At 37.2% G+C, this 26071-nt stretch overlaps 1 protein-coding gene and 1 non-coding gene across 3 annotated transcripts in view; both read right to left on the reverse strand.

Annotated features, from left to right (window-relative positions):
• LOC106670347 (cGMP-specific 3',5'-cyclic phosphodiesterase) overlaps positions 1 to 26071 on the reverse strand; it is an 88492-nt gene that overhangs the window by 8453 nt on the left and 53968 nt on the right. For both annotated transcript variants that reach the window (XM_014400601.2, XM_014400593.2), the window contains exons 3-13: positions 22442 to 22645; positions 15454 to 15689; positions 8651 to 8769; positions 8162 to 8320; positions 8012 to 8101; positions 4862 to 5005; positions 4734 to 4802; positions 4620 to 4670; positions 4418 to 4546; positions 2672 to 2815; positions 2508 to 2610 (exon numbers count right to left, since the gene is read on the reverse strand). In XM_014400601.2, coding sequence (XP_014256087.1) covers positions 2508 to 2610; positions 2672 to 2815; positions 4418 to 4546; positions 4620 to 4670; positions 4734 to 4802; positions 4862 to 5005; positions 8012 to 8101; positions 8162 to 8320; positions 8651 to 8769; positions 15454 to 15689; positions 22442 to 22602 — 1405 coding nt within the window. In that variant the 5' untranslated portion in view covers positions 22603 to 22645. The remainder of the gene's footprint in view (positions 1 to 2507; positions 2611 to 2671; positions 2816 to 4417; positions 4547 to 4619; positions 4671 to 4733; positions 4803 to 4861; positions 5006 to 8011; positions 8102 to 8161; positions 8321 to 8650; positions 8770 to 15453; positions 15690 to 22441; positions 22646 to 26071) is intronic.
• Trnak-uuu lies at positions 3215 to 3288 on the reverse strand. Its single transcript has one exon. It is a non-coding gene; the product is annotated as a tRNA-Lys (tRNA).

Raw genomic sequence — 26071 nt, forward strand, 5'->3', positions numbered from 1 at the left:
ACAAAATAAACGCACCACCCTTAAATTTTAATATATGTGTGTTTATTCATATTTTGCATACCAAAAATAGGATTAAACTTTTTAAACATTTTTTTACATACTCACCCTACCTTTATCATTTCTAAAAAAAGGTTTGGTTGTAAAAATAAGACATATAAAAAGAAAATATTTACTACCTAACCCTAAAAAATATTGATTAAAAAGTTCAAAAACAATTAAAAACGTAGTATTTCCACCTTTGGCACAAATCTCGTCCGCATGGCTTTGCATTCTGTGGCAATTATTAGGTTTCGTGGTCCGCTTGACCAAATAATTCTGTGGAAATCTGATAAAATCCTCAGAAATTATTTCTCATTCATAAAAAACGGCCGTTTCTAACTCATCTAGGGTGTTAGGATCTGGGTTTCGCCGTCGTACTCCTCGCCTAAGTTGGTCCCAAATGTGGTCGATTGGGTTCAAACCTGGACTTCGAGCTGGCCACACCAAGCACTCAATTCCAGCCTTATTCAGGTAGTCATCCACAATACGTGCTCTATGGGATCTGGCATTATCCTAGATTAGCAAGAAACTCTAACCGATGTGGGGGGGGGGCAAATGGCAGTACATGCTCTTCGATTATTTCTTATAAGTACCTCTGTGAGGTTACAGATTTTCCTCAGCCAATTCGAGCGTCCAAGGAAATGCCACCCAAGAACATCAATGACACACTGTGGAATGCCTCCTGAGGAACCTTACTGCATGAGACGTACGTTCCTCCTGAGCATCTCCTAATTTCTCCGGAAATTACGCCCATCTGATGATTTGAGACAAACTCTCACTTCATTTGTAAAAACAACTCGTCACTAATCTTCCAATGTTCAATTCAAATGGTTCGTGCGAATTGAAGTCTGGCCATTTTCTGAGACGTGGTAAGATGGGGTCCACGAGCCGGTTGCTGTCTTGTGTTATTTTCACTCAGCCTTCTTCTTACAATCCTGAAGGAAAACGTAACATTTCAGACTTGTCTTATCAGATTTCTTATCTCATATTCCGTAATGCTGCGGTTTTGTAGAACCTGATGACTACATGAATCTATCGTCTCTCTCGTATGTAGACCTAGGTCGACACTGTCCTGGCCTACTAATGTGAAGCCCTGTTTCCCCTTCCGATTGCAGAGGATTTGCACTCAGGAATCTTTCCTCTAACTCTCTATCTCCTTGTCCCTGGTACTGTTATACACTCAAATGCCTGACTGGAGCCATTGAAAAAGATTTAAGAATAATAATAAAATCAAACGCATCTTTTGTACTTAATGCACTATTTTGAGCAAAACCATGTAATAAATTGTTCGTTAAATTTTATGAGCCCAACCATTTGTTAGTTAATTGTTAGTTAAATGTAATTGTTTTAAATAAAGTTATTCCGGTGCTTTGATACATTTTCTGCCATTAAATAATTTTTACAAAAACTCATGAATTTTTGATCTCGTTTAATTTGGTTTATATTAAAATAAGAATGTTGTAATTAATATCGCAACGCATCTTTTGTTCTTGATGCACTATTTTGAGCAAAACCATGTAATAAATTGTTCGTTAAATTTTATGAGCCCAACCATTTGTTAGTTAATTGTTAGTTAAATTTAATTGTTTTAAATAAAGTTATTCCGGTGCTTTGGTACATTTTCTGCCATTAAATAATTTTTACAAAAACTCATGAATTTTTGATCTCGTTTAATTTAGTTTATATCAAAATAAGATTGTTGTAATTAATATAACGACAAAATTACATATATATAGTTTGAAATAAACTACAAAAAATATTAGTGTCCTGTTCTGAAGCTACTCTACAAAAATGGTGTAATTTTATGAGCAAAACCATGAAATAAATTATTAGCTTAATTCATTATATCAAAAAATGGTATTCCGGTTTTTTCATCAATTTTCTACCAAACCATTAAAATTAATTTAAAAAAAACTAAAGAATTTTTGATCTCGGTTAAATTGGTTTATATTACAATAAGTATGTTGTAATTAAAAAACGACAATAATACATGTAATTTGAATAAAAGTATGAGTGTCCGGTTCTTTTCTCTTCGACTGTACTCGATGCGACCCGACGAAAATCTGGACAGTGGGGATCACATAGCGTAGAGTGTAGAGTAGGGTAGCGTTGAGTGGCATCTGGCAGATATGCACGGGGACTCTTATGGAAAAATGGACTTTGGATTTGCGTCGGGTAGCATCAGGTAGCGTCGCATGGCGTTATATCGGGTAAGTGCGTTCCCGGCTTAAAGCTTGCGGAACGTTTCAAAATGTATTGTATTGTTGACATATTTTTTGCTCAAGCCCTGTCGATATGTTAAATTTAGCAAATAAAAAAGATTTAATATTGCTTGCCAAACCCAATATTGACGCAATAAAATAAATACACGAAATATCTTGGAGATCTCTCTTCACCGTCTAAAAACGAAAATTGCTCCGAATACAAACATTACTTGATTTCCGCTGACATTTCAAGACAATACTTACAAGCATTTTCATACATTTGTGTGTTGTGAATCCCCAAGCCGCAGAATATGGCAAACGCTTCAAAAATCGATATATCACAGTCTGTAAACGGTTGGCCAGTTTCCTGGAACATATTTCGGAAATGAATTAGTACGGCGTTTTTCCTCTGGCTCGCGTTTTCATACTTTGTTTATGAGCTGGGCGACGCCGATGATTTGTTTCTGTCCGTTGATTATGGGCATGCAGAGGATACATTTGACCTCATTGTCATATTCGCCACCGGTCACTGTTTGGTTCATCCAGGTCGACACGTCTCCAATAGTCAGGATCTAAAATTTCTAATCGTGAGTGCTGATTTTCTCTACTCTGACAACATATAAAATGATACTTAAGGTATATCATCTATGTTCTTTATAAACAATGTTTAATACCCTTTTGGCTATCAACATAATAGCTAAATTTATGAGAGTGGTAACATCTAAAAATAAGCCGTCAAAATCAAAGAGATTTATTAGAAGAGAATTATAAATTATTTTCACACTTTAAAATTTATGAGTGTGAATGCACAAGTTAAATCACATATATCTATACTTAATTTTTTAATGTGCTCTTCTTTATGAACAATGTTTAATACCCTTTCGGTGCCAAGGGACTAACAACATAGTATCAACATAATAGTTAAATTAATTAATCTGTATTTAAGGTATTGGTTGAGATAAAAAAGTCAGTGTCACAAGCGGGATTCGAACCCACGACCTTCGGCTAAAAACGCCGCTGCTCTAACCACTTGAGCTATCGCGACCCCGATCCACTCGGACACTAACTTCCATCTCAACCTCACCTCTCAAATTTTCCCTCCTTTTTTCGGTTTTCCAAATGCCGTGTAATCTATTTGATTCTCGGCGACAAACGAAATGGCCACGGAGAGCTTTAGTGAAGTATGCTTCATTTTGCTTTTACATTTATTAGGTTTCGTGGTCCGATTGACCAAATAAATTCTTTTCAATTAATTAATCTTTAATTAAGGTTTTGGTTGAGATAAAAAAAGTCAGCGTCACAAGCGGGATTCAAAGGTGGGTTGAGATGGGAAGTTAGTGTCCGAGTGGATGGAGATCACGATAGCTCAAGCGGCGTATTTAGCCGAAGGTCGTGGGTTCGAATCCCGCTTGTGACACTGACTTTTTTATCTCAACCAATACCTTAAATACAGATTAATTATTTGAAAGATATTATTTGGTCAAGCGGACCCCGAAAACTAGTGAATTTAATAATAGCAAAATTTATGAGAGTGGCAACACCAAAAAATAAGACGACAAAATCGAAGAGTATTAATTACAAGAGAATTATAAATTATTTTCACAACTTAAAATTTATGCGTGCTGATGCACAAGTTAAGCCACATATATCTACACCTAATTTATTAATTTACTCTTCTTTATGATCAACATTTAATACCCTTTTGATGCCAGGGGACTAAAAACATAGTATCAACATAATAGCTAAATTTATGAGAGCGGCAACACCTAAAAATAAGACGACAAAATCGAAGAGTATTAATTAGAAGGCAATAAATTATTTTCACAACTTAAAATTTATGAGTGTTAATGCACAAGTTAAATCATATAGTTCTATACTTAATTTTTTAATATGCTCTTCTTTACATATCTACACATAATTTATTAATGTTCTTAACAAAATTTAATAGAAACCAATTATAGTATATGGTGGTTGCTAACTTACATAATTAACAACTGATATTTTTCGAATATCAAATTTATGGATTTATTGGATGGAACTATAAAATTTTTTCACGGATGATTTTTTTAATGAAAGAATTTTAATTTTTAATAACAGTCCTAGCTGGATAGAGCATAGTTAGCTACCGAAAAAAGAAAGATGAGGCTGAAACTGAAATATAATTTTTCTTTTACCTGTCCACTGGCAGCGACGTAGCTGGCGATTTGTGCCAGCCTAGATTTGTCGAGGTCGCTTTGATTCGGCGTGTATACTTGGGCTTTTTGCGAATCGGACTTCAGCTCAAACACTACTGTGAATTTCATCTGAAACAGGATAAAATTCCCGAAAATAAGATGAATACCTTACCGAATAGTTGGGTATCGAGTTCAAGCATACTTTCGTCCGTTTTTTCGGTGCGAGTATTTCTTCAACATTGACATTATTGCTCTGGAAAGTATTTCTAGATTAGAGATTATTCGAGATTGAACAGTTCAAAAGCAAAGGACTCACTTCTCGCCTGCACAAAGGCTTACGCTCCGGTATGACCACTCCCGTGTCGCACAAGCTTTCCAAGTGGATCTGTGAAAATTAGAGGATTAGAGAGGCGACGGGTTAAAGGCTTTCGTTCGAAGACTCACGGCTTCGCCGCAGTGGGTATCCAAGAGGAAAACGGCGCACCTTTCGCACTTGAGGAGATCACGAGCCTCGGTCATTATCTTAGTCACTAGCCTTTCCAAGTTGTTCTGCTCCTCGAATATTGACCTGGCCAAATTGAGCAGAATCTGAAAATTAAATCGGCGTTGATAACTTGAAGTGCAATGGGCAATAGTTTGCGTCAATCCCCTTAATCAGTAAAACTAAATAACAAGTATATACTGTTCTTTAATTTAATGGGTTTTGTTGAATGACTAATTTGTGCCCGGCAGGTAGAGAAAGTTTGTTTGACGGGTATATACGGTATAATTAAAAGGGAGCCATGATTTGGTTCCATATGGGGAGTACATAATTTACTTCTGTTAAACCTTTACTTTCCTCTCATACTGTTTACAATAATTTAAAGGGAAGTTGACGATTTTATGTAATTCAATGTTGATTTTAAATTCATTAATTTTTATGTAAGGTTGAGATAAAACAGTCAGTGTCCGGGATTCGAACCCACGACATTTGGCGAAATACGCCGCTGCTCTACCACTTAAGCTATCGTGACTTCGATCCACTCAGACACCAACTTCCCATCTCAACCCCACCTTTCGAATTTTCCCTCCTTTTTGCAATTTTTCAAATGTCGTGTAATCTATTCGACTCTTGGCGACAAATGAAATGGCCACGGAGTGCTTTCGTGAAGGTATACTTCATTTTACATATTAAATTCATTAGAGTTCGTGGTCCGATTGACCAAATAATTTTTTTCAATTAATTAATCTTTATGTAAGGTATTGGTTGAGATAAACGTATGGATTGAAGTCACGATAGCTCAAGTGATAGAGAAGCGGCGTATATAGCCGACGGTCGTGGGTTCGAATCCCGCTCGTGAGACTGACTTTTTATCAGAACCAATGGACTCTAATTGATTGATTTTAAAATTAAAAAACTCGTTCGTGTTGTGACAAAGCAATGCAGCAGTTCTGGATTCCAGCCAAACGTATACATTAAATGACCCGGTCAAAAATATACATTAAAAAAAAATTCCGCTTAAATGGTTCATCGCTGTCATTGATTAGTTGCATAAATAAATAGAGAATGAAATAGATAGGTTATTTAGAATCAGATTGGAATATCACGGAAAATCGAAGGTAATGGTGTTTGTAACGGGGCGGGGGGTTGCATGGGGTTGTCCTGTCAAAGTCGAGTAATAGTACTTCAGAGGGAGAGTCGATCTCGTTAAATATTGGCGTTTTGTCCTCACCCCTAGCCCAACCGGCATCAAAAAATATAAAGTCTGTGATCAAAGTGGATTTTCTTTATTTAACAATTTAATTGTTCTCTGTTTGTTGTTCATTGTTTTTATTTTCTAAGCACACAGCAAACCGGATTCTATTCAAATCTGTCGCGAATTGTTTGCTCAAATAACATTAATTCCATCAACAGTTTTAAACTTTTCAGTTACGGTTACGATAATTAAAAGTTCTTATAATTTATTGATGTACAATAGTCGTTTTAATTGATGAATACGTTTGTTTTTGAAGTTCTGTGGCCGCATCAAAATTTGATCGCCACAATAAAGATCGAATTTTGAGAGTAGTAACATGTAAAACGCTTCAGAAAGTTGAACAGTTAGCTGCAATAAAAAAGAATTCCATTGCTGAGTTTACAGAATTTCGTCGAATAGTGGAACGAATAAAGAAGACACCTGTGTCAAGAAAACAAGAAGTTTTAACTATTTTGGCTGATACAATGGAGGAAAATCAAAGCGACTATGTCAGTGATTGAATTGGTCCCACTATTAACTTTGGTTGCCTATACCGTTATGTCATAAATTTTGTAGAGCCACTTTATGAAAAGGTAATCTAGGTAATCTGTAAATGATTTTTATTTATTAATTCAAATTTAGTGCAGGATTTTCACGATCAGGGATCAGATTTCATGGTTAAGGTAGTGTAAAAATTCAACCAAATGGAAAACTTCTTTTGAAGAGGTCATTCGGATTGTCCGGCAATGGTATTACGACATTCGTTTCCCACTGGGGTCGCATTGTCTTTTAATATTGAGGTTCTTTAGCGTGCGCACTTAGCCGTCAGGCCTTATCACAGGTTTTAGATTCTCAAGTTAGTAAGGACTCACTTCCGCGCATGGAAAATCTGCTTCTTCCGTGAGGTTCGGTGTAGAAGCCGCAAATCCACAGTTTAATCGAGACATGCTGACCTCTCCCGCTTGCCCCTTCCGAGGGGATGGGTTAACGTTGTGCACTTAACCAGTGACGCACGTAAAGGGATACCCAAAAAGTGGTCGAAATGCATCGTCCTAGTCTCCCACGCACTCCCCAGAGAGAGAAGATAACTCTATCTCCCTGGGTGTAGGGGCTCCGCTAGCGTCGAAACCTCCGGATACCTTCAGCCGCGGTTTTGATTTAGAAGAATTTCTAACCACCCCCTAGAGGAGACCATGCCTACGGTAAAGGCAGCTCAAACGGCCGCCACCGACAAGCACCCGTCCCCGTCCACCATTCCTCACGCATTCGAGGGACGCCGGCAGCGTAGTCACAGCTCCTCGCTAGCTATACAATCTCGGCAATCCGATCCATCCGATTCCCAAGAGGTCGGGAGGTAATTCGGAGGTCATGCGCATGTACTACGGTCCACGGCCACGAATGAACCACAGGCTCTTCTATAGGCACCCGCCAGGGGTCTCACCACTCAGGCACCGCGAGTCCTTACCCATGCAGCTGGGTGAACTTGGAACGAAAATACGCTGCACCTCAATGCAGATGGATATGCACCCTCCCCCATCAGTATATATATTTAGACAGGATCTGATACCGCGTGTGCCTCTGTTACAGCACCTGCCGTTCGCGGCCAGCTCTCAAGCCAGCAACTCCCTTAACGCATCTCAAGGAACTAGGTAGGCGTAGTCTCAGCGTTCTCGCACGCTATACGCTTCCTTGGTCTTGTCATCCAATGCATGCAGAGGCTGCTGAAGGCGACCAAGCGCGCCAGGAAACACGTACCAGCTTGTGCTTCAGAGAGTGCGTCACGTTCTCAAAGATATACCATTATTTTGTGGCTGGAAACCCCCCTTGTAAAATGTATAATGTATAATGGTATTAAGTCAATCAAATTTTAAGTACATACTTGGTTCCTCTTAAACTCTTGTACGGACATTTCGAAAAGCTGTGCGTTCTGGATTCCAATGCCGCAGAACGTAAGATACCTCTGGAATACCTAAAAGCCGAGATAACGTGTTACTCATTCGGTTTGAATAAACAAAACCGCTGAAATTACCTCGACGTCCCTATCAGAAAACTCCTGCGATCCGTCCGTTTTGTTAATAATCTGCGCCACCCCGATTACGTCGCCCTCGTAGTTGCAGATGGGCCCGCATAGGATGGTGGTCGTCTTGTAGCCGGTTCGCATGTCTATCTCGCTGTTGAACCTGGGGTCCTGCAACAATTTAAAATCTTTCAATAAAAGATCATTGATAATGGTGATTCAATTTACTTACCAATTGGCTTTATATAACGAAAAAGGAGGAAATGCAAGAAATGAATGAACATCTTTGACGCTGATACCGTTGACAATAAAAAAGAACCGTAATAGAGAAAATAGAAATAAGTCCTTTCTACATTGTAAAAAAAGAAACGAAAATTGGTCGTATAAACAATTAAAGTTTTTCTAAGATCGAATTTTTAAGGAAAGAAGGCACATATTTGGGACAAACTGCAGAAGGTGTGAAAGTTGGAATTTTGACAACCAAAATGAACGTGTACTGACCGTGTAGGCGTCCTTGATGTTGATAACTTCCTTCTTCTTGGCCACCACCCCTGCCACACCAACCCCGAAAGGTATTCTGATCTCTTCAGCTTTGGCTTTCTTGATCGCATCTTCAAGCTCTGAAAAAAATTTTTGATAAATTGAGTTTGATAAATTTAATCGTTTTCGAAATAAATGAGGAGGGCCATCTTGTTAAATAAAGCATACCCCCTCTCACGTATTCCGTCGGGCATAACACAGAAAGTGTCGATCTTATCAAAATTTTCCTTTCAGTAAAAGTGGCATAAAATAAGCTCTAAAATCGAATTGTACAATAAAAATATGGGATTTTTATTTAAAATAACAAAGTTAGTGTCATTTCCTAAGTAGATGAGAAAGTTATGTTAAATCTGTTACCACCAAACGATCACTAGCCAAAATTAACTTGGGTTTTGTGTAAAACAATTTTTTGCTAAAGTTAATTGTTTCCGAATTAAAAAGGTGGTCTATAGAAGTTGATACACCCTGTATATGAATTAGGTAGGAAGTAAAGTTCGGGTCCTTCAGTAATTATATTAACCTATTATGCGTTTTAGTTGGTCCTATTAACCAAAGTAATAACTTTAATTATTATGTAAAGTTGAGAAGGAAAAATGGGTGTCACGAGCGGGACTCGAACGAGGATAGAAGTCACGAAAGTTCAACTGGTAGAAGTTACCAACTGATCTGGAGGTCGTGGGTTTGAGTCCCACTCGTGACACTAATTTTTCAACTCAACAAACTTTACATATTAATTAAAGTAATTACTTTGGTTAACAGGACCATCTACATAATAGATTATTGTAAGTTGAGCTATTTACGAACTTGCTATCCGCCTTTTGTACAATGTCTGGAACAATAACAAATAAAATCTGCTGCCATTTTTCGGAAGACACGGAATATCCAAAGTGCGTTATCTATTACATTTTAATGTGGCATTACTGTTATATCGATGCAAGTTCGTATTTACAGCGTTGTTGTGAGAAAATGTATACTTCAAACGCCGTGGTTTGTCACACCGTCCCACAGGGTACAAGTTCGATTTATCGAACGGCGTAAAACATATTTTAGCTCAGAATTAATTTAAAATTAGGGGTGGGGGCGTTATTTCCTGCTCGCTTAGCTCGCCAACCCCCGGGCCGGTCTCTTTTTTCATTGCCCACTCATCCCCTCGTGAAATCTATCTGACGTGGAGCAGCCTGGCGGTTGGCGAGCCGAGTCCCTGCTGCGACGATTTCGCCAATTTGAAATTGGATTTTTCCTATGGCGTTGTTGTCCATTTATTGGGAGTTGTCTCGCCCTTGAGAATCTTCTTCTGAAGAAACAATCTTTTGAGGTGCGATGTGGGGCCGAAGGTATGGAGGAAAGAGGGGATACAAGATAAACAAACTCCTCAGCCGAGGTGATGAGGCGTTCGTGAAATATATGCCAATCAGAGGTCCAGCTAATAAGAAGTACAACTGTCCAACAAGAAGGGATTTTGCGGCCATCTTGGAACGGCAAAACTGGGACCCCGGAAAATTCAAGCCTACGCAAGGTGCCCTTTTTGTTTGGAAGATACATTTTAATCTTTTGTGTGTGTCAAGGCCAGTAATTCCGAAATTATAATTTTTCATGAAATTTAAAAGATTTTGTTTTAGAAAATAAATACCTTTTTTCTCTTTACTCAAAAGTGTACATTTTTTATTTTTTTTAAAAATCATTTCTAATTTCGTTATAATTTTTATTTTTATTATATATTTTCTTTTCTTTTAGTTTGATTTTGATTAACCATTATTTTAACAAGCCTACATAGTTAGGCACATATGTGAAGGCAGTTTTAGTGGGCAGTCTTTCTCTATAAGTTTCAAAAAGAAAAACCAATTCTCTAGCTGAAACTGACTGTCACACTGCTAGTTAGAAACTGCTCAAAAATGGATAGGAATATTTGTAATTTATTCTTATCAAGCGAATCTCCAGGATGCGAGGGCTGTTTCAGACCTGCTGTGCAGTAGATTCGAAACTGAGGATGGAGATAAAGCCCTAGTTCAGGAAACCTGGATTTTCAAGAAGGCCGTAAGAGGCATAAACTTGGAACACACTTACCCGATGCAAAGCCATGCGACGCTACCGACGTAAATCCAAAGTCCGTTTTTCCATAAGATCGTATTTCTCCCGTGCACATCTGCCCGATGCTATGCTACGCTACCCTACTCTACACTCTACGCTCTGCGATCCCCACTGCCCAGATTTTCGTCGGGTCGCATCGAGTACAGTCGAAGACAAAAGACCGGACACTTAAATTTTTATTCAAACTACATATATTATTGTCGTTTATTAATTACAACAAACTTATTTTAATATATTACAAATTAACCGAGATCAAAAATTCATTAGTTTTTATTTAAAAAAATTAATTTTAATAGTTTGGTAGAAAATTGATCAAAACACCGGAATACCATTGTTTCATATAATGAATGTAATTAACAATTTATTACACGGTTTTGCTCATAAAATTTAACTAACAATTTATTTCATGGTTTTGCTCATAAAATTACACCATTTGCGTCGAGTAGCGTCAGAACTGGACACTAATATTTTTCATAGTTTATTTCGAATTTGTCGTTATATTAATTACAACATGCTTATTTTAATGTGAATCAAATTAAACGAGATCTAGAAATCATGAGTTTTTATAAAAATTATTTAATTATGATGGTTAAGAAGAAAATTTATCGAAACACCGGAATAACTTTATTTAAAACAATTTAACTAACAATTTATTACATGGTTTTGTTCAAAATAATACATTAAGAACAAAAGAGGCGTTGCGATTGTGATAGCGATTTGTGATACACGCTGTAAATTAGAATAATAGAAATTACAAACCGACAAACCGCCGCAACATTATTTTAGCAACATTAAATGTTGGCCATTAAAATTTTAAAACCCCAACATGAAACAAAAACCTAACGTGCCTGATGTCACACGAAATGCAATAATATGGAAATTTTTAAATTAAATTAAATATTTTTTGCTCCAAAATTTTAAAGAATTTTTATAAAAATTAGACCAATTAAAAAAAAAAGATATTTAGGAAAGAAGAAATATCAATATAAAGACGTGGCTTTATTTACATATGAAAATCCAGAAAACAGAATTATTACAGTTGCTTAAAAAAAATGTATTTCCCAAAACGTTAATTGATTTGGGAGAGTCGCTATCTTCCATTTCGAAACGATTATTTTTAAACTTATTTAAATTGGGACTTATTAAACAAAAAAAATTACAACCAACTAGTCATAATTTAGTTCTGTAAACGGGTCAATTGTAGAACCATCTAAAAAATTAAACTAAAAATAACTGTCGGGACGTAATGTTGTAATTTTGGCTTTTTACTAACAAACAATTTTCCCGTATCGATAATCTTTGCTATGGCTTCCAGAAACAAACGCAATTGACCGTATTTCCTAGCCCGACGGATATTTTTTCCCCTTGGCTCCAAATAAAATTTTTCCTCTACATAAAAGTGACAGATTTATTAATTGTATCGGAATAGGAAAAAACAACGACAATTTATTAGAACATTTCAAAAGACATTATCCCGAGGTGCTCAACCATCGAATAGGAAAAGCAGTTAATTACGAAAAAGAATTAGAGCTTGAGGACAACACCCCTCAAATGCAACCCTATTGTTCAAACCAAATGTAAAAGGAACTGGCAAAAGAAATATTAAATGATCTTATAAAACATGGCATTATCATTGAAGGACAGTCCGACTACATAAGTCCCTGTTTTCTTGTAAAAAAGGGCCAGTCTACTAATCACGGGCTTGTTGGTTGTAGGGAACTGACCAAAAAATAAAAAAAAAATCGAATATCCTATACCAAACATAAAATCGATTCTGGACCGATTACGGGTACATAAGTTTTTCTCTTCACTCGACGTAACTAAATCTTCCAACAAGTCTACGGCCCCTAACAGAATTTACTGACGGAAGAAAATCTACCTATTTAAACCAATATTATTTGGTCAGAAAATAAGAAACCAAAATCAATTATAACGACTAAAATTTTTCATGATCTAAAATTCATGGTTTTATATCGATGATTTAATAGTGTTTTTCAAAGTCATACGAAGAACATTTTCACAATTTATCGTGCGTGACCGTCTGAAACAAAACGGATTAACAGTCAATCCCGAAAAGTTGCAATTAGGTGTACAAAATTTAAAATTTATGAACCATGTAAGTTCATAAAAACGAATCCGCACGAACGAGTACAAGCTTTAATAAATATGGAATCAACCTAAAAATCTTAAAATACTACCGTCTATCCTAGGAGCCATTAATTATTTTAAACGATATTGCCGGATTTGTCCCATTGCTCAACTTGCACAACTTAAGATGTATTTTTTCTAAATTTTTCTTTTACGAGGGTTCGCAACAGCAGAACTCAGGGTGCCGGGGTTTTTGAAAAAAAGCCCATTTGTAAGTATGTCGGGTTCGAATGTAGGGCCGCTGGATTCGAACCCGGGACCATTACTTTACAGTGATGAGCGCCGTGTCAACGCCAAATCGTTGCGGCCACCGACGCCCCCAACTTAAGATGTAAAACAGATTTTGTGCGGCGCGAATAACGTTCTACAGCATTTAATGAAGTAAAAGAATATTTTGCGACCGAACCGATTTTGAAAACCCGAATTTGATGGAAGTAATCCCTTTCGTCTATTTATCGATGTCTCGGATGTACCCCTGACTATTTTTCAATCCGAAAACGAAAAACTTTTGCCAATCCATTTTGTATCTAAAACTTATAACAACCATCAAAGAAATTACTATGTCTCGAATATAAATGCAAATTTTACTAAATACGGATTTTTACCTGCCAAAATAGAAAACCTTTACCAAGCTATAAGCTTTTTTATTATGTCAAATTTCGTACAAAAGAGTCTAGTTTAACAAATTAAACGTTAATTTTACACTGGTGATAAGTGACCTTTGAGACATTAATTAAATGTATTTAAAGCTCATTAGTAGGAGCAACTTCTCTTTAAGTACAATATCTGCCAGTATTAGGAGAGCAGAAAATGTTACTTGAACAAGAACTTTGGAAACTCGTAAAAGTTTATGTTGTAACTGATTTTGCACTTCGTTTGCAAGGTAACAATAAAAATATAAAAAAATTGTAAAAAAAGTAATAAAAAATAAAACGAATGTTATAGGAGTCTTAATGCTCTTTCCACCGATGTGAACAATTTATGGAAGTTCTAATTATTTTACGGTGGTTTTATGGGAAAAAGTTGTGAATGGATTAAGCAATCTAAATAAGTGAAGTATCTCAAATACAATCGAGAATCGGACTATGTGTACATTAATTGTTAATATGAAGATTAATCTATTTTGGGGTGTTTTGGCATAACGTAGACCTCATTCTAGAAAAGGAACCACCAATTTTAATTAAAGTGGCCCACTGTAATGAGATGAAACGTCTGTTGCGCCAGAGTTTCAAATCGCTGCGATGGACCAGTCAGGTAGTCAGGCGGATTCATAAAATATTTTCATTAATTAGAAAACTTTTTGGATTACGTAAGAAGGCCATTTGCATTTTCAAAACATTTTAATTAGAAACGCGGTTTGACCAATAAATTGAATTCTCTCTCTATTGAAATCTTTTATTAGCTGAGGCTTACTTGAAAAAGAAATTTGGCTATTTCGGGTTTGACTACAAAAAGGATTTTTTTTCTAAAGAAATGTGTGGTGGTTGGTGACCGTTAGTCAATGATTATTTGGAGATCGTGAGATGCGGTCTGGTGATACGTAGGTTTTAGGAAAACATTTTCTGTATCGTGCCAACGTTTCGATCTTTTTTGAGATCATCTTCAGGAGTCAAAGTGTTTGATGTCCGTGTAGGTGTGTCATTCTTGTCTGTCGCATTGAGAGTGCCCAGGGCACTTTGAGCACTGAAGATGATTTCAATAAAGATCGAAACGTTGGCACGATAAAAAAAATGTTTTTCTAAAACCTACGTCACACCAGACCGAATCTCACGATCTCCAAATAATCATTTTCTAAAGAAAGATAGCTAAACGACGAAAACATTTCCCAATTAAATAGTAAATTGCCTTAGCAATAATAAAAACTGTTCAAATCAATTACTATTTATTTCAGACCGGTTCTCTTTCCAAATAATCAAGTACACACCCTAGTTCCAATCGATCTATAATTTTTCTAGATTATTTAATTTATTAATATGGAACATGGGTTTACTTGAATTTGCTGCATACAGTTCCTTTATCATCGATTTATTTTCATGACGTAATGATATTAACTTTATTGAAGAGATTCCATATCGTGTGGGAGCATTATAACTTTTCTTTGGCCACAATGACTCCTGATCTACTTACTCAAAACATATTTGACTTTCTCGTCGTACGTGATGTAGCCTTCGGCTCATAAATCATACGGAATATACTTTGGGGATCGCATTTAGCCAACAGCCATAATTTCATATTCATCAGAAAACTTTTATACTCTTAATGACGCTTATTACAAATCAATATATGGTGATTTAATTTATTTTGACATTTATTTTCTTTATTATTTAAAATATGTGGGCTTTCTAATATAACATTTTAACTTTTTCATTTGTAGTTGCATATTTTTAAACTAAGTAAATATTCGTGTTAATTTTTTACATCACTTAAACATATTCGTACAATGAGGTTATTTAATAAAACATACAAATAAACATAATTTATAAATTTGAATTTTATGACTGAATTGTAAGTATGAATGTCCGACTTACCGGTATCTACTGTGACATCGAAGAGCTTAGCCACGAGGTACTTGGAATCTTGGGCTCCTCGGGCGAGGAACAGGGAGCCCCGGTCGGCCCTCGTGAGTAGACCCACGTTCACCAGGATTTTGTGGCAGAGGACATCGATATCGAGCTCGTTGGATACGTCTCGGATCAATTCCATAAACAACTCCCCCTCGTCCAGCAGGTTCAGCCGACGACGCCATTCTCCAGACACCCTCGGCCTGTGAAATATAACTTAATACTGTACTTCAGTTCACAGTAACAATTGCACAACAAATTTTAAAAATACGTATTTTCAAAAATTGACTCAATCGATTTATATGTGTATATTAATATTAAAAGAAAGTGAGAAAAGAAGCGACCACCGAGTAATTATGATTGAAGAAATGTGAATTAGATGATTGGATTGCCTACGAAGCGAACCTCAATTTGGCCCATGACCTGGTTAGTTTTAAATCAATTTCTTGGGATGAAAAACATTCGTTGGTTTCTTGGAGCTTATTCCGTTATGGGAAGGTGATTTGGATAGGTTAGTTGTCTTGCACTAGGAGGTTTAAAGCTGGGCGCATACAAGGTCGGTGGTGCGGCGAGGAACCGACCTCCAAGAAGAATACATTGAAATGAATGTAACACCGCACACTAGGCCGGTAGGGCGGCGCGGCGCGGCTCTGAGCCTGAGGAAGTTACCAGACATCTCAAACCCGGCTCCGCGCCGCGCTACCGGCCTAGAGTGCACCGGGGCGGTCGGAAATCGTTGAGTTCGGGTATATTCGGCTGCCCTCCGCTATATTTATAAAGACGAAGCCAACGATTGTGACGTGAGGACTCCTGGAAATGCAAAATCAACACTAAACCGCAGCGCTAGTCAGTTGGAGGGGGAAAATTCGACCAACAGCCGAGAGCGGTTCCTACATAGTGTGCGGGCCTTCACAATTCCGCGCCGCCACACCGACCTAGTGTGCGCCCAGCTTAGGGGGCTATAAAAGGATATATTATGTCAAATGTGGATTATTCACAGATATTCATTAAAACCGGTCATTTAAAATCGCTCGGTTCGTTTGGCATGCCTTAAATTTGAAGGGGCATCACGAATGCTCCGATCCAGTCTTCAAGAAGTGAATTTTTCACTTCCTCTCAAAAATGGAGGACGTCAGTGGTGTGCTTGTTTGGTAGAAAAGGTTAACAAGCAAAATAAGAGTAAAGCTTTACTAAAATGGCTCGAGTTTGATTCACCACACAATAGTTTGTTGGAACGACGAATTTAAACATATAAAGCAAGCGTTTGGTGAACATTGGAGTCAGTGGGCGTGGAAACTGCGTGCAGAATCTGCAGACTTTGACATTTCTAGAATAACGGGTCTACTTTGTCGAAATTTAACAATTCTTGACATTTCCAAAATAATGTATGTAAGATTGGTATGTAAAATATGAATAAACCTAATTACGTTAAAATTTAAGGTTGGTGCGTTATTTTGTGGTGGTGTGGTTTAATAGTGATGTTAAATTAATATTTTTTATAATATGTATAATAATGTATTCTATCATTTTTGATTTGTAATAATTTTCATATATGAAAGTATGCATCTATGGTATGGTCATTAATAAGGTGGTGAAAAACCCGTAAACCAACATAAAAATTATGTCAAATTTTCTTCTTGCCTTTTCTCTGCATTGATCCAATAAGGAGGTTTCACAAACGATATTACACATTTGTTTAAAACAAATGAATAATTTTCATTTCATCGTCGGCTTGGTAGAAGGAGGTCGTCACGGTAACACAACGATTACATTTACATTTTCAATATTTTTTTTCTTCTTCTTTCCCAAGATAGATTGTTCACCTTTAGCTTCGGATTCAATCGAAAATCGTCTATACGAATCGGATATCTGAATGTCAGTTCCGAGAAATAAACACAAAATTTGCACAACCCATCACAGCCTGTTTGGAATATATAGCGCTAACTATCCATTAAGAGTATGAAATGCCGTCATGCGTATTCCTCCCACAGAGATTTTGCAAGATCTTCGATGAAAATGTCATAAGAGATTACAACGAAAATGTGAAAAAAATAATGAGTTTACTGTACAAAGGATAGCCGATATAACGTGAAATTTATTTATCTTTTATGTATAAATTTGATACTAATAAAGTATGATTATCAAGAAGGGTTTTTATGTACCTAGTACCGATCGATTGAACCTAAAAATAAATTCATATGTTGACTGAAGGAGTTCATTTTAAAAAACAATGTTTAAAAATCATTAATTTGCCCCGAGTAACGGCACACGTAGTATAAGTGTTCAAAATTTCGTCGACCGCTGGTAAAACGGAAGTGGTCTGTCAAAGTGCCATACCAAGTGCTAGTTATCAGTGTTTGGTGGGAGGTGGAAGACATCCGAGGCCCTGGGTCCAATCATGAGATAAGGCGGTGTCTGGGTCAGTTGTAAGGGGGTCTGCTCAAAGTACCATCAAACCCCAAATCGAGAGATATAAGGAGCGGGTAGAGATGTCTGGGTCCCATCAGAGTCTGTAAGGACGAGTTGAGATAAAACCTGTCTGCCCAAGTGCCATTATAAAACTACTTACGGCGATGGATGGGCCTGTGCCTCAACTTTTTGTTCCGAAGGACTTGAACTGCGGCCTCGTTGACGTTGGTATTTGACTGTTTCTGTAGACATTGTATTTTAGCCATGAGTTCGATGCATTTATCTGTATTAACTATGATCTCGTAAATATCGCCCAAGTCTGGCAGTTGGTCTTGTACTGCCGCTAGTCATTCAAGCACGTTTTGTTCTCTCGCCAGCAAGACTTCTGTTATTTTGGATATTACCCTATGCCAATGTGTTCGCAGAAGATCAGTGCTAATGATGGCTGTGGCTCTTGTTTTCAACACTCAACTCACGTTTCCTAAGAGTTGCGGTTTTGATTTTACTTGATGCTCTTCAGGACTCTCCTGATTCTGGTTGCTTGAGAATCTGTGTAGATATCGTTGAGAGTTTCATTTTAGGCCTCGTAAGGTTGAAATACGTCACTTTTTGCTTTAAGAAGTCGTAGTCGAGATTAGCTACGAGGGAGTTGCGAACGTTAGCTCTATGTAGATGGCCAGTCCTGTGATGTGCTCCTATCTGTCGGACTTTCGGTCGGTCACTGCTTCGGTGTTCGTGCCGGCGTATTTAGATCAGCCATGCCTTCTAGTTGAGGTGAATCGGAAGAGGACAGCTACCAAACCCTTAGGCGGTCGTACTACCCTAAATTTATCCAGTTACGAAACATTGGAGGTAAATGCTCCGGCCTGTTGCTGGTTTTTCAAAAGCTCGGTCCGATTCTCCAGGTGTTGAAATGCAGCTGAGAGGTGCTGAATCCTCAGACTGGTTGGGTGTCTTTTCAGAAGCTCTTTGTTGTGGTTGGTAAGAATAATACACTTTTTTCTCTTTTTCTTTATCACAAAGGCTACGTAGCTTACGAAACGTTAATATATGTAATCGGGATGGAATTATTGATACATAGTTATAGCTTATTGAATCGAATAAAAACACTTTATTCGCGCACGCTACACATTCATGATTATGTCATTATGTCCGCGGATTGTCTTGCGGTACACAATGTTAACATCATTAACAAGACACTAACTACCTCTAATTAGTTGTTACGTAAAATAGTAGTGAAATCTGTCGTCCTCGTGTAGAATTATGCCACCTGCTGTAGCTTGCGCTGTCGATGGCGGTTCATGTGCCACTACAACCATATTTATTTTCTCAAAAATCACCAGTCCAAATTCTGCAGGAGATCCATACAATTTTGGGAAATAAAAGAACAAATAATGAAGTAGGGCACTTTTCCACTGACCGATCTTCGTTTCTAACCGGGTCCTCATTCGGATGTAATAAATCCCACAACCCACAACCATGGGGTTTGATGCGCGGGTTTTCGGCGACGAGTCAAAAGAATCTTCAAACAAAAGAAAATAGGTCTCACAATAATACTGTAACAATTGTTACTTTTTCAAACTTGATAGATAAATAATTTCACATAAAGAATCGCCCTATCAGTTATATTGAATTCAGTTGTAAATTCGCCGCTTCCGATCATGCTGGTCTGTAAGGGGAATTTCGCCATGTCATTAAAACTCACAGGGGGACGACCAGATTAGTGGAATTGGATTTGGACCAAACTTTTTTTTAAATTTTTGTGGCTTTATCAGGGATATTCAGCCAGATTCAGGTACAGTGACTAACAATCTAAGTAACTGTCTAGTAAAGGAATAATTAGATGAATAAACGAATAAATAGGCTCATAAATATATAAATAATCGGATAAACAACTTAAATACTAATGTCACAATTCTTGAAGTATTTGAACAAGGCGTCATAGACTGATAGTGTCACCCTTGCCAGCAGCGAGCTTAAGTTCAGTGGCCTTTTAACTTGCCCCAAAGTGTCCAATTCTTTCAGAAATTGTTCTCGCTGGGCTTCATATTCGGTGCATTCTAGTAGTATATGGTCAAGGCTCTCTTCTACATCGCACGTTGCGCAGTTTGTGGATGTTCTACAGTTCATCCTGAATAAATACGAAGCGCAAATGTCATGGCCAGTTCGGAGTCGTGTAATTGTTGAGAAGAAAGCTTTTCCTCTCTCTATTTCTTGAAACCACGGCTACTTTTGTAATGTTGGGAATAATGAACGGTAGAACTTCCCTGCTGTGCTCGTATCGTACCAAACTTGCCACTTTCTGCACACGTCTCTTTTGATATTGTTTGTAACGTCTCCGACGGTTAGCTGCACAGTCGTGGGAGAACTTTTAATGGTTGCCTCCTTGGCTAACTGGTCGGCTCTTTCATTATGTTTTATACCTTCATGCCCTTTTATCCAGCATATTACAATGTTTTTGCCTTGATTCCTTAATTTGTAGGTTAACCTGACAATTTCGATTAAAATATATTCATACTTCTTATCAAAATTGAAAGTGCATAGCTGGCATATCGTGCTGAGACTGTCCGTCATAATCCCAATATTTTTATTTGGTATCTTCGCGGAGTATTCCAGCGCTTTCAGTATGGCTATACCTTCTGCTGTGTAAAAGCTAACCAGGTTCGGAAGTAGGTGTTCCTCGTGATACCTATTCAGGCTGTCAAAAAATGCACAACCCGCGGAACTATTAAGTTTTGATCCGTCTGTGATGATAAGGAGGTGATCTGAGAACTTTTTGCAGCTGTCTGCCCAGAAATGCATTTCTACGAAGTTGGCTTGGCGTCCTGTATAATTAAGTTCTTGACAATTTATTTCGCTTATTATTGCTTGATATTCCAGAGAGAAAATTGGTAGTATCGGATTTTTGTAAACAGAATGTATTATTGAGATTAGGGAGAGAAACGATTCGACCATATTCGAGCTTATTTCTTTCGCCAACATCTGACTGTCATAACTTTTTGTGCTAAATGGCTTACTTTCGTTAATAGCGTACATTTTAACAGTTTTTTGCATATTTTTCCCGCCTTAAGTTCGGTGATGGCTCACATGTTTCGGCATAAAGAGCATGTATGGGAGTGCTGGGAAGACATCCCAGGATACGACGCAGGCATTTGCGTTGAAATACTGCAATCCGTCGTTGTACAAAATCGGGGGCGTGCCCATAAAAAAAACAAACTTTCTTTGCTGATTCTACACTTCAATTTATCGGGCTCGTATCTGCATGTGATTTTGGTTCGCCAAAAAAGTTTTTAAGTTGAAATTTTGAACAATACCATTATCTAATAATAACAATGAACAAACACTATTTAAGCAAAATATGTCAGAAAATAGTCCAAACTTGGATACGATCTCGTCGTGATTCTAGTGCCATAAAACCATTAGATACTGACTTTCGCGGAAATCGGTGTAAATTAATTTTTGGACTGATAATTTCTACTCTCCCATTTGCTCGAGAACACAGACATTGGTGTACATTGCTCCACGATATCCAGGAAGGGCGTTAAAGAGTGTGGAGAAGCGAAATGAAAAGTACAGGGCCAACCGTTTCAACCTAGCTGATGGTGTGGGCAGGAATTTCAATGGAGAGTCGCAGAGAGTTGTTCGTGCATGGTCCTTGACGGCCACTCGCTATGTGGACGAAATTTTGTAATATCATGCCGATCCTCGATGAAATCAGCGATCCCCTTCCACATGTCGTTGCATAGGACAAACCTTCAACAGCATAACATTTTTAGGCCTTAGCCTGGCCAACCTGTTCTCCAGACGTGAACTTTATCGAACATTTGTGGGATAACCTCAAAAAACGAATAAGAGCACGTCCATCACTTCCTGCTACACGATCTCGAAAGGACTCTTCGTGAAGAATGGGCTAACCTCCAGCAAAGAGACATTTCCAGACTCGTAGGAAGTATGCCGAAGCTTCTTCGAGATGTAATTAAGGCAAGAGGAGGAAATACGCCATTTAAAATGTTAATTAAGAATCTAATAAAAACAAATTTTATTGGTCCGTCTTTTTTTATTTTCCTTAGCAATTTGCATTTTTTAAATTACTTTTTTAGACAAGGACTCAACTATTAAACGTTAAAAAACTGAAACTTTGATAAATATATAAAAATGTATACAAATCAAATACAAATCAAGTTATATTACAAGTGGGTGGGATTTTTTGCTGTCAGTGTACGTAGTTGCTTTGGGGAAATAGTGAGGAGAATTAAAAAAAAAAAAAAAAATGGAAAATTTGAACTTTCAAAATTTTTTTGGCGAAACCGGGGCCAACCAAAAATGTTTGATCCAAATCCGTGGTCAACCAACCCCTCTAGTCAATGTCCAGTTTGTAAACAGTTAACATAATCACAGGCAATGGTGAACTGACGAAACCAGAATTGAAAAATATTTTGATTTATTGGGAATAATATCGATTTTATATTCGATCTGCCTATTTCAATAGCATTCTTACGTCATATTTTATTATACGAGCGAAGCTTTTATTATATTATTTTATTACCTGTTGGGCGATCTGGATCGCTTAATGGGCGACGAGGTAAGCCAGAGATTGAATAGTTCTGATGTTATGCTGGGTCGCTTGAGGCTGGCAGCCAGGTGCGGCGGTGCGCGTTCCGACAGCCAACGCTCGACGATGTCCGGCCGCCTATCTAGCAATTCCATCACCGCATGCTCCTCGCCCACGTCGCACTTCCGTCACAACTCCCTGGAAAAAATGGAATATTCACATAAGACCAAACTATTTTGTTTTTCAACACCGGCACCCCAAGGGTTCATATAACCTCGGAATTGAAATACCCTCATAAAAAAATCTATTTCTGTGACCGTACCGATTGTGTCGGGATATGCAGCTCATGCAGAATCCCGCCATAGCCCATGGAATTTTAATAGAGAAGAATAAAAAAGTGTAGAAAGTGGTATGACCTCTCTATAAACTAACTCTAAAAATAAGACAATTAAAAAGAAAATGTTTATTACCTAATTCTAAAAAAACAATGATTGAGTAAAGAACAGGAACCGTAAAATTCAAAAAAAGAAAAATAAATAAATAAAAAATAAAAATGTGAACACATTTTTTTAGCCCCTTAAAGCGGGGAATATTCATGCATAGCTACGCGACGCTACCCGATGCTACTCGACGCAAATCCAAAGTCCCATTTTCCATAAGATTGTATACTCCCGTACACATCTGCCCGATGCCACGCAACGCTACCCTATGCGATCCCCACTGTCCAGATTTTCGTCGGGTCGCATCGAGTACAGTCGAAGACAAAAGACTGGACAATTAAATTTTTATTCAAACTACATATATTATTGTCGTTATATTAATTACAACAAACTTATTTTAATATATACCAGATTAAGCGAGATCCAAAATTCATTAGTTTTTATTTAAAAAAAATAATGTTTTTGGTTTGGCAGAAATTAATCAAAACACCGGAATACCATTTATTGATTGAAAGAATTTAACTAACAATTTATTACATGGATTTGTTCATAAAATTTAACTAACATTTATTACACGATTTTGCTCATAAAATGTAACTAACAATTTATTTCATGGATTTGCTCATAACATTTAACCAACAATTTAATTCATGATTTTGTTCATAAACTTTAACTAACAATTTATTACATGGTTTTGTTCATAAAATTTACCTAACAATTTATTACATGGTTTTGTTCATAAAATTTACCTAACAATTTATTACATGGTTTTGCTCATAAAATTTAACTAATAATTTATTTCTTGGATTTGCTCATAAAATTTAACCAACGATTTATTTCATAGTTTTGTTCATAAAATTTGCCTAACAATTTATTACATGGTTTTGCTCATAAAATTACACCATTTGCGTCGAGTAGCGTCTGAACAGGACAGTCATATTTTTTATAGTTTATTTCGAACTATGTATATATAATTTTGTGGTTATATTAATTACAACATGCTTATTTTAATGTAAACCAAATTATACAAGATCTAGAATCCATGAGATTTTATAACAATTATTTAATTATGATGGTTAGTCAGAAAATTTAGCAAAACACCAGAATAACTTTATTTAAAACAGTGAAATTTAACTAACAATGTATTTCATGGCTGTGCTCATAAAATTTAACTAACAATTTATTTCAAGGTTTTGCTCAAAATAGGGCATTAAGGTGTTAGAACCTGGGTTTTGATCGCTTAGGTTGATCCCAAAATGTGTTCGATTGAGTTCAAATGTGGACTTCGAGGAGGCCTCACCAAGCACTCAATTTCAACCTCATGCAGGTAGTCTCCACAGTACGTCCTCTATGGGGCCTAGCTTTATCTTGTGTTATCAAGAATTTTTCACCGACGTGGAGGCAGTACATGTTCTTCAATTATTTCTTGCAAGTACCTCTGTGAGGTAGCAATCTTCCTCGTACAGCAACCAATTCGGTGCAGGCATACAACGAAATGCCACCCTAGGACATCAATGACCACCTGGGAAACCTTACTGCATGAGGCGTACCTTTCTCCTGAGCCTGAGCATATGAAAATACGCCCATCTGAAGATTTGAGGCCAACTTTCACCTCATCTGAATAAAACACCTCTTCCCCAATCTTCCAATGTCCAATTCACATGCTCCCGTGCGAATTGAATCCTGACCATGTTCTGAGGTGTGGTAAGAAGAGGTCTACGAAACCGCTGAAGAGCCCCTGATTCATTGAGTCCATATCAGATTTCGTTTCTCATTTCCCGTATTGCTGAGGTTTCGTAGAGCCTGATGACTAGATGAATCTATCGTCTTTAGTCTGTAGACCTTGGTCGACCCTGTTCTGGCCGTTTAGTGTTATCCTGATGCGCCGAAGGACCGTTCCTATTGTAGAGTGATTTATATTCAGCCTCCTAGCGACTTCGCGCTGGTTGTTTCCTTCCTCTAATACTGCTTCTCTGACACTGTCATACTTACTCAAATGCCTGACTGGAGCCATTGGAAAAGATTTAAAATAAGAATAATATCAAATGAACTCAAAAAATATGCATGAAAGGAAAATAAATTAACTGAAAGCGATCTTTAGAGCAGAATGGTAGGGGATAATTATACTTTTTATGCAAATGAGATTAATTAGTACAAAAATAAAGAAAGGAAGTAAACAAAGCATTATTTACTGTTTATTTTGACTACGATATATCTTAATTACCTTTAATTAATGTAGATATAATAATGGATTTAATTTCAAACTAAATAAATTGAATGGTGCATTAAATTTGTCCATGCATTAATAATGGCAGATTAAGAGCCAATATTTTTTAAAGGGTTGGGGTTAGAATTATATAAAGATAGAGGTCTATAATTTTTCTCAAATGCTGCCTGGTCAGAGAGAGGGCTTTCCTTTTTGAAATATTTATAAATTCATTAGCTTGCGTCATACGTTGTGCTTTTGTCCAGTATTTTCCTTTCTCAACCATATTTCCAGTTCCAACTTAAGACCACACCCCGGTGCTCTAGTTATTCTGGCCACATGGGTGAGAGGGTTGACCTTTTTACTAGCTGGCCAGCCTGCTTATTTCCTTCTAAGAACCCACTTTAAGGTAATCTTGTTTTATTTTCCCTGAGTCATTTAGGCATTCCCGGCAAGTATGCGGTTGAAAGCATACGCATTTAACGCCTTTAGGGGTGCCTGGCTGTCTGAGAGTATGTAAATATGCACCTTTTTTATTTTTCTTTATTAACCCCTGTGCACAGAGTTGTATTGCATGGACTTCAGCTTGGGAAATCGTTGGGGTTAGTCCAAGGGCTTGGCTAGGGTGAAGTTCGGCCCTTGTATCCCTACGCCTACTCCCATCTTCGATCCATCTGTTGGCCCCTTCTTGCGACTTGGGGCAAAAGCCGACTTATTGAATACAATTAAATTTTAAACAAATCATCCAGCAAAAACCTAAAACTAAAACGGCCTGAGGAATATATTTTTGTATATTTTATTATTCAAAGTTATTTTTCCGTCTGTTGGATCGTAAATGGGGCTATGCATCGTTATTGTCTGAAAAACGATATTGCATAAATTTACTACCAGGTAGTTAAAGAAGACCGTTAAAAAATGGCATGTTGGATGAAAAACATTGCATAAATTATTCGAGGATTTTTTTATTGTAAATTGTTT

Source organism: Cimex lectularius, unplaced genomic scaffold, assembly GCF_000648675.2.
Source record: "Cimex lectularius strain Harlan isolate CLEC.00 unplaced genomic scaffold, Clec_2.1 scaffold2, whole genome shotgun sequence".
Lineage (NCBI taxonomy): Eukaryota > Metazoa > Arthropoda > Insecta > Hemiptera > Cimicidae > Cimex > Cimex lectularius.